The sequence below is a fragment of the Grampus griseus genome, assembly GCF_964374135.1.
Source record: "Grampus griseus genome assembly, chromosome: 2".
Lineage (NCBI taxonomy): Eukaryota > Metazoa > Chordata > Mammalia > Artiodactyla > Delphinidae > Grampus > Grampus griseus.
This window is the reverse complement of record NC_139018.1, coordinates 145,633,482-145,646,641: the sequence shown is the minus strand read 5'-3', so window position 1 is coordinate 145,646,641 and position 13,160 is coordinate 145,633,482. Positions and strand designations below refer to the sequence as shown.

The following is a 13,160-nucleotide window of genomic DNA, read 5'->3' as shown; positions in this document are numbered from 1 at the left end:
GCTAACCCTGCATGACCTTCCCTCTCCCCAAGGCCAGTTCCGAGGTTCCAGGGTGTGTAGACAGGGAACCCGGCCTGTCTTATTCAGGGCGGCCAGCATTTTCTCCTGAGCACACAGGGAACCAGGTGTGTCCCATCTTCCCAGTGAGATGGGGGCTCCTCAGGAGCCGGGCACCTCTGCTTCTCCCACCAGCCCTGACCTCCCAGTCAAGAACGCTACGAGCAATGACCCAGACACCCGCTGTACTCCAGCAAGAAAAGTCATTGACGTTTCCATCATGGAAGAGAACAGAGAGCAATTCCACCAGATCTAGTTCTCAACCGTGTGTGCAAACACCCCGAGTTCTCTCTCTCCCCCAGGGCCTCTTCATGTGAGGGGGACAGGGCCCCATCAATGGTAGGGCTTTGCTTACCAACCCACAGGAGACCTGCTCCCTGCAAAGCAGATGCAGGATGAGGCCACCAGCCCTCACTCCCCACCAGGCTCCGCAGAGGAGGTGGGTGGGCACGGACGGGGGAGCAGACTCTCCCTGCTGGTGGGGAGCAGACCCAGGAGGGAGCTGCTTCCCCTGAAGAACGAGGACTCCCCACGTGGGGAGACCCGGCTGTGAGGATGCACAGGAACGCCAGGAGGAGGAGATGAACAATGAGAGAGCAAGATGCTGGGCACCGACCACGCCGCAAACTGCCACAGTGAGGAGAGCCCGATGGGACAGAGCAACGGGGGCTTTCCGCTGGAAAATGGGAAATGAAAACACTCTTTAAATACCTCCGACGAGCAGAGGTGAAGCTCAACCAGAGAAGGGGGAGGACTCTTAAAGTTGAACTTCAAAGACCACTGGAGGGGCAATAAGAAGGACCATGACCAGCTTGCCTCCTGCCCGGGACCTCCAGCGAGATGCTGCCCGTCGAGGACCCTGTCCTGGTGGTCCTGGATGCCGTCCTCACTTTGCCCTTCCCCTGGTCTGGCACAGCTCGGCCAACCCAGTGGCCCTGAACCTGAGCCCTAGGGAGCCTCGGGCTTCCCCAGGACACCTGACCCGCTGGAGATCAGGGGCACATCCTCCTCCACACCAGATCCCAGTCATCAGTAGCACGTCCCTGGGGCAGCCCACATAGGCTGAAAACCCCGAGGTCTCCTGCTTTGTGGTTCTGAAACATTCCTGTCCACAGAGACCCGGGGAGCCACGGGCACCTCCAGCAGCCACCAGAGGCTCCCCAGGGCAGGAGCTGTGACTATGGGGGCTCAGCCAGCCCTCCGCAGAGGATGTGGGCAGGGAACAGCATGTGGGAGAAGGAGAAGATGCCAGGAGGTCTACGGTGGCAGTCAGGACTCTTGGAGAGAACCCAAGAAGCGATGTGGCGAAAGCAAAGCTTCAGGAAGAACACAACAGGGCCAAGAGCCAGCACAGACAGATGGTCAAAACCACAGCACAGCCCTGCTCTGTAGCCGGGAGGTGAGCACCGGCCAACAGATGCTGGTCTGGGCAGCAGCTGTGCGTGACTTGGCCACGATGCTGCGGCTGGCGGGATGGAAAGCCCACATGTGTTAAGGACCGACCTTGAACGAGCAAAGCAAAGGAAATTGTGGCTTCTGGCTCTGCCCACTCTTGGGAACGGACGCCCTGTCCCCGGGCCCTGTTCAGACACCAAAGACCCAGAGGAGGGAAGGGAGGAGTGAGGGGAAGGGGCTGGCATATGTGAGCCCTGCTCTGAGTCGCCTCATCTGTCCTTCAAGGGGCCCGGCGCCGGACTCTCCTCTGAGAATCAACAGGGCTCCGAGATGTCCGGAAACTTGTCCAAGTCCTCAAGTTCACAGGGATGGGCCCGGTTTCCAGTCTCCGCTGATGCAGGAGCATCAGAGAAGGGCTGACAGAACAGGCCTGACACTGTCCACAGAAAGCCTGCCCGCAGGTGGCCTTCGGCCCGTCTGGGAACCTGGATTTCAGGAGGGTTCCCGACATGCCACCTGACATGATAAGACCGGCTCACCTTGCCTGAGGCATTTGGGCAAGCAGCGTGCTCCAGCCTGAGCCCCGCTTGCTTTCAGGAGCCTGGGACTTTGACGCATGGCAGACAGCACAGGTGCCTATGTGACCAGCCCCCAGTAAAGACCTTGGGCGCTGACGCTCTCGCGCTTACCAATGGCCCACGTCTCACACGTGCCGTCGCAGCTCGCGGCTGGGAAGTTCAGCTCATCCTGCGTGACCCCATCAGGCGAGGACCCTGGGTTTCCCTGGGCTCAGCCCCAGGCATCTTCTCCTTCGCTGGTTTTGCTCTGTATCCTGGTGCCGTAGTAAATCACAGCCTTGAGTACAACTATATGCTGAGTCCCTTGAGGCCTCTTATCAACTTATGGAACCTGGGGTGGCCTCGGGGACCCTGACAGGTGGGTGGATGAGGGCTGGGGGCGCGGGAGGGAGGATCTAATCCAGACAGTTTGCCCACGAAAGATCAGGAAACAAAGCCCGAGGCTGTGAAGTGTCCTACGCCTGACCTGGTTGGGCGGCTCCCTCAGTTCTCGCCAAGTTCAAGGCCCCACGGGGGACAGGGCAGCTGGACACAAAGATCAGAGGGCCAAGACGGTGGCCGGACAGCAGGGCACGGGGGCTGGGAGGGAGCCACAGCAGGAGCCACGTCATGGTGCCACTCCAAGACACGCCCTGCAGCCTCCTCTGTCCCCACATGTCAGGTCTTCCCGCCCACGGGGTCCTGAGGGGTGACAGCCAGCTCATCCACTACCTGAGAGCCAAGCTGTGCTCCTCCCAGCAGCCCAGCGATGGGCATGGTCCACCCCAGGAGAGACCAAGCGAGAAAACACACTGAGGGAGTCAGGAGCCACGACCTACACTGTGGGACCAGGGTGCGTACGGAGTAGGGGGCAGGTGAGCAGGACCCTATGGAGCTGGTCTCAAATAGGAGGCACGTGTATGAACTCCTGGCTTTTAAAAACAGATACTGTCCAGCTCGGTTCATCTTTAGGGCCCAGGATCCACGGCCCCCCAGCAATGATGGGCAGAGCCAGCAACCCAGGTCTCTGCTTCTGTGCCTCCCTCCCCATGGACAGGAACCACGGCTCCTTGAAGAATGGCCGGTTCCAGGTGTCGGGCAGGGAGTGCAAGGAGGGCGGAGAACATCTCATTGTCTCAGGAACGTGTTCCGAGACCACGGGCAGACTGCCAGGACGGCACAGGGCCCAGTGGGAAGGCCCTGGCCAGATCTGGGTGATTTGAGCACCCAAGAGAATAACGATGGTAAGGGATTATAACACAAGTTTAAAAAAAAAAATCTGGGAGTCCACAGTAAAAAGGGAGAGAAAAAAAGAGGGGAAAAGAAAAAAAGAAGCTCTTCTGCACAGAAGCACTTTAGACAGTAAAACTTGGAAGCAGAACAGAAGAGAAAATCACCAGTTTGCATTTCTGACGTTGTACCTGAGTCTGACAAGGTCACTGCTGGATGTGACACCATCGGGCAGAAGGTCCTGGGGAACTGGCTGCCCACATACTCAGCGTCGCGATATGGACCACTTGCCAACAGCAAGAAGTAAGGGGCCGGCACCCCAGCGTCTGGCCGGCCTCACCCATCCCCAGAACGAGTGGGGCCCTTCCCCATCTCTGTCCTCGGCCACCTCCCTCCCTCCTGTACTGCAAAGCTCATCCACCCGTGCCCCTGCCCACACCCAGCTCCCAGGCCCCTCCACCTGGCTCCTGTGTCTGCTCGCCTGTCTCCCCACAATGGCAGGCTTGTGCACGGATCCAGGCACAGGAAGACGAGAAGAACTGAGGTCAGACACGAGCTGGGCACGTGGTTTACAGGCAGGAAATCGTAGGACCCTCCCCTCTGGAGCTCCGCCGCTGGGGCTGCGGCAGGGCAGGGGGGGGGTGCGGAGGGCCACCGGGATCTCCACCCTCCAGCTCCGTCTCCCAGCCCCGCACGCATAGGCCTCGAGAGGGCCGTTCCAGAATCCCGATGGTGAGCACACGCCCTCCCCCCGCTACCCGGCTCCCCTTCATGGTGTCTCTATTTCATCCTTGCTGCTGTGCATACCTGATCGCCAGCTTCACCCCACTAGGCCCGAGGCTGCTGCCCGCCCCCAGCTTGCTCTACGTTTCACAGCAGGGGCCGGGGGGGACTGTCCCGGGGACGCCATGTCACCCCCGCAGACGGGGTCTGCAGCTCGACCTGGCTCTCCTGGGAGCTCCTGCGCACGATTTTAAAGCACCGTCTTCCAAAGCTCACCTGTGTGTCTGCGTTTAACACCTTGATCCTCTGGGTGGAGATGAAGAGGTCCACTTCGGTGAGCGTCTGAGCATCCCCCTCAGAATTCTAAGAAAGGATGGTGGAGACTGTTACAAACCTTTAAAAAAACTAACTCAAACAAAGGCCTGACAATCTCACGAAGGACCCTGAGCGCCCCTAGAGGGAGAAGCTCCTAGCAGAGGCAGCCATGGGAGTCTAAACACAGGCCTCCCCAGCACATCCCAGCTGAGTGAGCTCGCTCAGCGCAGTTGGCACAGGAGTGGGAGGGGGGACCGCTTCCAGGAGGCTGAGCCCGGAGGGGGCTGGACGCTGGGGGGCTCGTGTCGCAGCATCCAGACTGCAGCCGCCTGCCCACCCTTCTGGAACGCGGCGGCTACACAGGGTCTGTGGATTAGAGCTACATTTCTTGGATTTGGGATTCCAAGTATCCCCAGGTAAAGGGGAAGGAATTCTTCCAAGAAAGTGGATTAGCATATCTGCATTTTCTTCTAGTTTAAAGCCACAGTCATGTCAACCCCCAGCAGCATCGGTCCAGCTTCCAAAAACCCTAGGGAAGCAAGACCTCAACCAGACGGGGGGCTGCCCTCACAGGACACCGGAGAAGCCATCCCACAGATGCCCGTTTTGTCATCTCCCGGGTACACCCATCATACGGCTGGAGCAATGTGCAAAAGAATGTTCTGGAAGCTGAATGCACTGCTCGGGGCCTGCCCTAAACTGGGACAGCCTGTCCCAGGGGATCCTAAATACTACTGTGCAGTGGCAGTGACATGCGAGTTCTTGGGTTTCTCCACCAAGATAAATACTCCTTTCTGGTCACTTTGTAGTCACTTGTGGATGGGGGTCCATAGCCCTACAGTCACCAGCAAATCCCTGGGGTGGGGACTCTATGCCGGGGACGCTGGTCCCTCATGGAGACCCTCTTATCATTGTTTGCCTGGCCAGCTGCGGGCAGATCAGTGAAGGGGCCCTTGGCAATGACCCTGAGCATCTTCCTGGCCGAGAGAAAGAACAATTCTTCATGGAGGTAACCGCTGGCCCTGGCTGGCACCACGGTCTGGTCTGCCTACACCGACCCCTCTGAGCTCTCCGGACTATAGACCCAAGGAGCAGGCTGTGGTCCGCACTGTCCTGCTCCAGCTGTCAGGGGGGCACGGGGTGACTGTGGGTGGGGGCCGTCGCCTTGGGGGAAGCACACCCCACTGCAGGTCTGCAAAGCCAGGCTCGTTCCACTGTGCCTGGAGACACCCAGCACAAGGTGGCTTGGGCAGAGGGAGATGCGTGAGTCCCTTCCTTGCCCGCAGCTGAAGGCATCCCAGGAGAGGCCGCTGGGCAAAGAGCAAGCATCACAGGGAGGGAGGCCTCACTGCAGCGGGAGGGGAGACCCCGGGCAGGGTCCTCTGGCCGCACTGCCGGAACCTGGTGTTCCAGGCGGGCACAGAGGACTAGCTCTCCTTCTGCCCAAGCAAAATCCAGTGCCAGGACAGCCCCTCGGACACAGAGCACTGGATACTTCCAGTTAAAACGTGCCCAGCATTTACTAAACGACCAGGTTGATGAGCAAACAACTGAAGGTCGACCCGAGATTTTTAAAAGTCTGCCCATGCTCCAGAAACTTCTCAATAGAGAAAGCATCCCTTGGGCAGACTGCATTTCTCATCATCCCGATTCAGTAAATTAAACTTAATGAGTCTAAATGTCAGAGCGATTTAATTAATTCTGTACAGGGGCCCTAGGCACTGAACGCATCACATGGTCGCATCAAATGCCACATTTAAAAACGTCTACACAAAACGGCCACATCACGGCAGTAACCATGCTCTAGCTCATGGAGACTCTAAAAAAGAAAAATGAAAAAAAGGGCAACGATTAAATGCTTCTGTAAGTGGGCGGCTTAAAGAAAAAAAGTGTCTGTGATTTCATTCAACAGTCTAGCATTGACCTACCAAAGGAAGAGAAAAACCCATCTGCCACATCGTCTCTGTTCCTGGGGCTTCCCCCAGCCCCCTCCCCCTGCACAGGACATGCCACAGAAACACAAGCAAACCCCACATCCTACACACCGCTTTCTTCTTGATTTTAGCAGCCTTTTGCATCCTCTGAGCAGCGTGAAAGAGAAAAGAAAAACAGGTGGACGCGAAGCGAAGGAAGGACAGGTTGCTTTGCCCTCTCCCGACTACCGCGCGGGGCTCATGCCTGGAGCCCCTCCCCCTCCGTCGAGGAGGTCAGAGTACAGTGAGGATGGGGGAGGGAGGGCTGACATCCTTCCTCACCCCGCAGGGAGACCCCCGACTGCCCAGAGGGGCACCTCCTCAGACCACCGCCCCTCCCTCCTGACCCCATCAGCTTTGCTGACTTGGTCCTATCCTTCCCCTGCCCGGCTGCACCCACCCTTCAACCCCAGGTGATCCGAATGACGGGCACCGAGAGCTGCAAGTGCGTCAGAGCTTTTCTTGAGGTCATAGATTTAAATAAAACGTATGATTTTTTTTGCTTCCCTTTCTGCAAGTACTTTGGCAGTAAAGATACAGAGGCAGTCAAAATGGGATGAGAGGCTCTATACAAACACGTGACTAGAATGCTTCGGAACATTACATTTTAAAAATCACGTGTCCTGGGGGCCCCGTGGCAGTTCCTCATTATGGAGCCTCTCTGTCCCCAGCCTGCGTCCTCTCATCCGAGGCAAACTCTCCCTCGGCCCCGACAGGCACCTCAGACATTCCCACTCTCGTGCACAGGGCTGTGGGGTCAGCGCTGGACAGCGGGCCGTGTCACCCACCCCGCTCCAGCGCTCCCTGCAGGGAACCCGGGCGCTCCTGGGCCGCCCCTACCTTGACCCGGCTGACGGCCTCCTGTGCCTGCATCATTCTGATGTTTTTGGATGGGTTCCGCTCCGAGAGCAGCTGGGTGGAGCCCAGGTAGTTGGCAGCAAAGATGATCCCGTCGATGAGGTCTTCTGGCTCACAGGGCCCTGGAACTGAAGGGGGCACAGTTCTCAGCCCTGGACGACAAAGGCAAGGCAGCGGGGCCAGGGGCCACAGGAGGAGGCTGAACGTCTGCAGGCAGTAGGGGGGGCGGGGCTCCTGCCCCCGTTACCGACAGCACACCGTACAAGTAACTGCACAGATCAACACCCGGCCAGGAAACCCTGCACCCATGGTGTCAGGAGGATAATTCCGGAGCCAGGCAGCTGTCACTGAAGGCACCTGGGCCTCCGAGGGGACAACCGTATGCTGCAACCCCAGAGGCGCCCTTTCCCCAACATTTCCATGCCTGCCCCAGAGCCCTCGCGACTCCGGACGGTGATGGGAACTGCCCACCGCGCTCCAGTTCTGTGCCCTGGGGCTCCCGCGAGCCTGCACACCCCTCACAAGGCCTGTCCGGCTCCTCCCATGCCATGCACCCCAGGTCCAGGCTGGATGACGTGGTCCCTGTTCCATCAGCTGTCTTGAGACCTGAGGTGCCAACAGCATGATCTGGAACATTCCACCTCTGAGCTGTTTAATACGAGAACCACTGGCCTCACGTGGCTTTTGAGAACTTGAACATGTCGGCTAGTGCAACAGAGGAACTGAATTTAAAATTTGTATGCAATCCTAATTAGCTGACATGTCAACAGCCACACGTGGCTAGTGGCTCCTGTCTCCTGGACAGGCCCCTCTAGGTAGGAGCCAGTAAACCTTTTCTGTAAAAGGCCAGACGACAAAGATCTTAGGCTTTGCTATCTCTTTGCAACTAGTCACCTCAGCATCTGGAGCACCAAAGCAGGCACAGGCAGCGTGTGTGTGAGCAAGCCTGCTGCACCCCCGCCAAGCCTCACACACGCAACTGGTGGCCAAAGGATGTGGCCCTGAGTCCACAGTCTGCCAACCTGGAGGCCATTGCTCAGCCCTGCTCGCAGGCCCACGACCACGTTTTTCACTTCCCTGCCTCTTCCCTCTCACTGCCCACCTCCAGCCAGAGCCCTTCTTTGGGGACCATGGCCCTGGCTCTCAGGCTCCCCTCCTTCCTGAGCTAGGCCACCCGAAGCCATGCCAGTGTCCACAGGGCTGGCTATGCTGCATCCCCAAGCCCTCAGGGCCAGCAGTCCCCTCCTGACCCTTCCCTCCACCAGTGTTCTGCAGTCTCAGCTTCAACCACTGTTTCTGACACCACCCACTCACCCAGAGTGGACGGCACCATTCACCAGTTCAAAACCACCTGCCCCGAGCCCTCAGCTTCCTCACTCACATCCTGTCTGCCTGCCCTGGAGATTTAGCAAAACTCTACCCAGGCTTCCTCTGGCTGGAAAAAGTCCCCAGCAAGCCAAAGTGGTTCCATTACAAATTCATGGCCCTGGACGCCCTCAGAACTCCTTGGCAACCTTAACGGGCTCCTCTAGGAAGCGCTCCCTCCCCATCTGTGCACGGCTATTTCATACCTTTCTCCATCCTCCTGCACTTCCTGCTGCCCCTCCTGTGTGTCCTGGACGGAGCATCACCTCTGCTCCCAGACACACCCACATCCTGTGCGGTGGGCATCTGACCAGCCCTCCTTCCACCTTCCTGTGCAGCAGCGGGGTCCCCACCTGGGGCCTGAGGATCACCTGCCACCCCATCCCTCCCCTCCAGGACCCTTCCTCTCCCCCACCTCCAGCCCACGGAGCTGGTTTGTTCGAGTGAAAGCATAACGTACAGGTTTCCTGCAGGCACCCCAGATACATATCTTCTCCTGAGGTTTCAAGAGAAGGAACGTTTCAGAGAGTAAGTGTAGACACCTGCCCCAGATCCAGTGTCGGCCTGGGGTCGTGTCAGTGAAGCCACACCTTCGTTCTCAGGTGACAACCTGCTCAGGGGGGTCCCCGCTGAGCTCACAGCCCCCTCAGCGTGGTCTCCCCACCACATCCGTCTCTGTGGGAAGGTTCTTTGCAAGCAGCTGACCTGGCTGCATCTGGAGGAGGTCAAAGCGCTCCGCAGCCTTGGGGCAGTGGGCTTTGGGCTCCAGGGGGGGAGGAGGAGGGGTGGGGAGTGTGGGGAGAGGGGCTGGAGGGCCTGGTGGGGACCTAGCTCCTGGCAGGTTTATAATCTCACCCTTTCAGTGTTTAAAAAGGCAACCCAAGAAAGTCACAATGTCCCCCGATGAATGTTCAAATCGAGGGTTTCCCATCCTATTTTTCTGTAGCTGGGCTCGCAGATACAACGTGCCCTTTCTGGGGCAGAGCAGGAAGGAATGATTTCTGTGGGGCAGGTACTTCAAATTATCAAGGTCACAAAGCACCGTCATCACCACAAGCCCAACCCGGACTGGAGAGAGTCACGCTTCAAGGCAGCATTGAGGCCAAGAGGGTGTGATCCTGGCTGCGGGCAGCTGCAAGGCAGTCCTGCTCTGTGACCGCTTCTAGACCCCCCTGCTGGGGGAGCAACAGGGGAGCCTGCGGCTGTGCTCAGCCTCTCGGACAACCCAAGACAGGAAGAGCCACCCGGGACGGGGCGCCGATACAGAACCAGTGACTCCCCAGGCCTCTGGCCTCGGCACCAGCTCGCCCCAGGGCCCAGGGCGCAGGGAGGCAGGGCCAGGGCTTAGCAGTGGGCCAGGCACAGAGAAGGGCTCCCCAAGTACTTTAGTAATGAAAGTAGCACGGGGACTGTGCCAGGGAGGTGGGGCACGGGAACCGCCCCCCAACTCTGCAGCACAGGGAAGGCACCCCCGCCTCCTGCCGCCCATCCGCGCTGAGGGCCAGGCCATGTACTGGGTGCTGGGACAGCAAGGGGGGCCAGGCAGGGAGGTGCCCTGTGTCTGGACACCTAGAGTCGCGTGAACAAAGCAAACTCAGAAGCAAGGTCTTTTCAGAGGCTGAGAACCAGTGTGCAGGAAGCCAAACCCAGGCTGAAGAGACACTGACACTGTCTGGATCTGATGATGGAAAAGGCTCATCTTAGGAGCAACAGATAAGCGAGACCCAAATGATGGGATGGGGGACAGTGACAAGGGATGTGTTTTCTGGGTGTTATGATCAAGTGACATCCTCGCAGCTCCCAGATGTCTGCAGGGGAGCAGGGTCAGCTCTAAGGGGACACACGGAGCCGGGCTGGGGGTCCAGAGACCCGGCTGAGTCTGGGCTCCTCCACCAGCCCTGCTGGACCATGGACCAGACTTTGTGCCCTGGGGACAGCCGTCTAATTGTTTTTCTCTCAATTTCCTCGCCAGCAAAATGGGTGGAGGGAGAGGATTCCTGATTTCTATCTTGACAGGGTTTTTGCAAAGATAAAAGTCTGAGTTTCCTAAATGCTAAAAGCATATAAAATACAAAGCCTTAATTGATGAATTCTAGCTTTCATTTGCACCCAGCTCAAAAGGCTCAGAGGGCAAAGGGATGGGGGGGTGGGTCACGCAGATGTAAGCGACAGAGCCGGGACCAGACCCAAAGCAGCCACATGCTGGGTGACAGCCTCCACCATCACCCAACACCCAGAACCTCCCGTACCTGATGGGGTGGTGGGAGGTGGCAGGTCATTTAAAAACAGCTGAAGCTGAAGTCATTTGAGGAGGGAAGGAGGGAGAGGGGAAGACCCCAGGCAGCCCCGCCGAGCCCAGAATCACCTGCAGAGCCCCAGGAGCCTGCAGAGTCCCTCCCCTGCCTCGGAGATGCCCCTTCAGGGAAGCCGGAGGGGGGGACCTGGAATCTGAACTTGATGCGTGCATACTGGGTCCCACTCCGGGCAGCCTGTTTGGAACCACCTGACCTCCAGCAGACAAGAGCTCCCCTCCCACGTTCATCTTAGGAGCAACCCCTCTGCCAGGCACAGGCCAGCACCCGCTTCGCACTCAGGGGCTGACAGGCGGCTGTCCAGGGACTCTGCTCCCGACAAGGGAGACAAAGCTGGCTGACCCTCGAGGGGCTCCACGGCCAGGGTCAAATCAGGCTGTCCCTTCCATCTCAGGCACCTTGGTCGTTGCTCAGCAGATGAGCAACCTTCTCCCAGGTGGGCAGGGCTAGGGGTGCCAAAGGAGGGGAGGGGATAATGGGAGAGGGGAGGCACCGGGAGGGAACCCCTCCCTGTCAGTCCATCAGCAGCTGTGGTCCACACGTGGACACATCGGGGACTGTCACCAGCCAGGGAGAGGCAGAAGCCACGCCCAACAGAGGGAACAGGGCGTCTAGCACAAGGCAGCAGCCTCCACCCTGCCCCTCAGGGCTCCTGAGCAGGGTAGTTGCGTCTCTACCGTCTCATGCCATCTGCTCCCCTGGTGAATATGGTCCCAGGGTCCATCTCTTGCAGAGGACCCGACCCTCCCAAGTCACCCGCCCTCCCTGCAGTGACCATTACTGACCAGTAGATGGCGTCACTCTGTTCTGGGGGAAAGTCCAGGTGGTCCCAGGAGCCCTGGGGTCACCGCCCGCTGCACACCCCTAGCCAGCACCCAGGGCCTGGTCCTCAGCAAGTGTCCCCATGCCCTGTGTGTGGGGTGGGGGGGGTCACATGACACTCCGTGCCCCCCCCATCCCTAGGGGTGAGGGTAGACCTTCTGAGGCCTCTGTCTTCTAATGTTCCCCTTGCCAGTTCCCCAGGGGGGCCTTGGTCAGCTCCCTGGACCATTCTGTCTCACTCCACGCCCCAGAGTAGCCTTACTAAAGGCTGGCCCCATGTCCCCACCAGATCTGGGGCTCACCTGGGGGCACAGGCTCCTGTTGTGAAGGGCGCCCCATCCCGGGCAGTGGGGTCCACCACTCGCACCCGTGGACACCTGCTCCTAGGGAAGAGGCCAGGGAGGGACTGCGGGCTTTGTTACAACTCCCGCAGAGGCCGCCCTCCATGGGGCAGGGGGGTCTTCTCACTCCTGCTTTGATCTTTCTTCAAAGAGGAAACAATACACATGACAGTGCCTCCAGCACCTTCCTGCCACTCAGACTCCCACCCAGCCCCACTCGCATCAGGACGCAGAGAGTAGTGGCCAGCACGGGGGGCGGGGAGCGGAGGGGGTACTTCAGCTCCACAGACACAGCTCTCAACTCCAATCACCAAATGCAGAACCGAGGATCAAACGGCTTCATTCTAAGACTAAAGCAGCTGGCCCTGCATGTTTGGGTATAAACTGTCCTTATTTTGCTCAACTCTTGAAAGAACCCTAAGCTGAGACAGAACAACAAAAGAAGAGAGAGAGGTTTGAAAGAGATTCGGTCTCCCCAGAGGCTGATTTCCCCATTAACTATCTTTGCATGACAATACCTGTACGTGCATGTATCAGAATGTCCCTGCACAGCCTGGATAAGAAAAAGTAAGGCGCTCAGTGTGTTCCCCGATGGAGGAAGCCTTCGTCTGAAACACCCGTTGGCGAACCCGACGCCCCACTGGCTTCTCTGAACAGGGAAGGGGTGGGAGGTCCCCAGGGCCATGCCTTGGAGCCCCTGGCCCTGCCACCTTTGGGGGGATTATCCTGAAGGTGGGGGGTGGACAAGGCTTCCAGCCAGTGGAATTCAGCTGTGCCTGCTGCTCCCTGGGGTCTTGGAGGGGGTGGCAAGGTGGAGCCAGGGCACAGCCTTGGATGGAACTGTGGGTGTGAGTCCAGAAAGCCTCCGAGTGCAGCCCCACCCCAACACACCAGACTCCTGGGCAACCTCCATTCCATCCGGCCTGCAACAAGCTCATGAAGCAGACCTCAGTGTCCTAATTTTACAAAGAAGCACGGTCTATGTGGAGTCAAATAATTTTGCCCAAGATCAGTCACTGACTCAGGCACAAAGCATTTCTAAGTTCTTTCCACGAGGCCCTGTGTGACCAAAGACACGGAGCCCACAGTCACAAAGTAGATGCATCAGGATGGCCCATGGTGAGTGGCACAGACAGAACACAGTGGCCAGGGAGGAGCAGCAGGGAAGCCCGCCCTTGGGAGGGATCTGGGGCGGCTGCGCTCTGGAGGGTG

At 58.6% G+C, this 13,160-nt stretch overlaps 1 protein-coding gene across 4 annotated transcripts in view; it reads right to left on the bottom strand.

Annotated features, from left to right (window-relative positions):
- APBA2 (amyloid beta precursor protein binding family A member 2) overlaps positions 1–13,160 on the bottom strand; it is a gene marked incomplete at both ends in the record, with an annotated part of 62,167 nt that overhangs the window by 17,988 nt on the left and 31,019 nt on the right. For 2 of the 4 annotated variants that reach the window (XM_082649190.1, XM_082649188.1), the window contains 3 exons: positions 4,239–4,325; positions 6,323–6,358; positions 7,091–7,236. In XM_082649190.1, the coding sequence (XP_082505316.1) occupies positions 4,239–4,325; positions 6,323–6,358; positions 7,091–7,236 (269 nt within the window). The remainder of the gene's footprint in view (positions 1–4,238; positions 4,326–6,322; positions 6,359–7,090; positions 7,237–13,160) is intronic. The other 2 variants (XM_082649187.1, XM_082649189.1) reach the window with 1 other exon arrangement.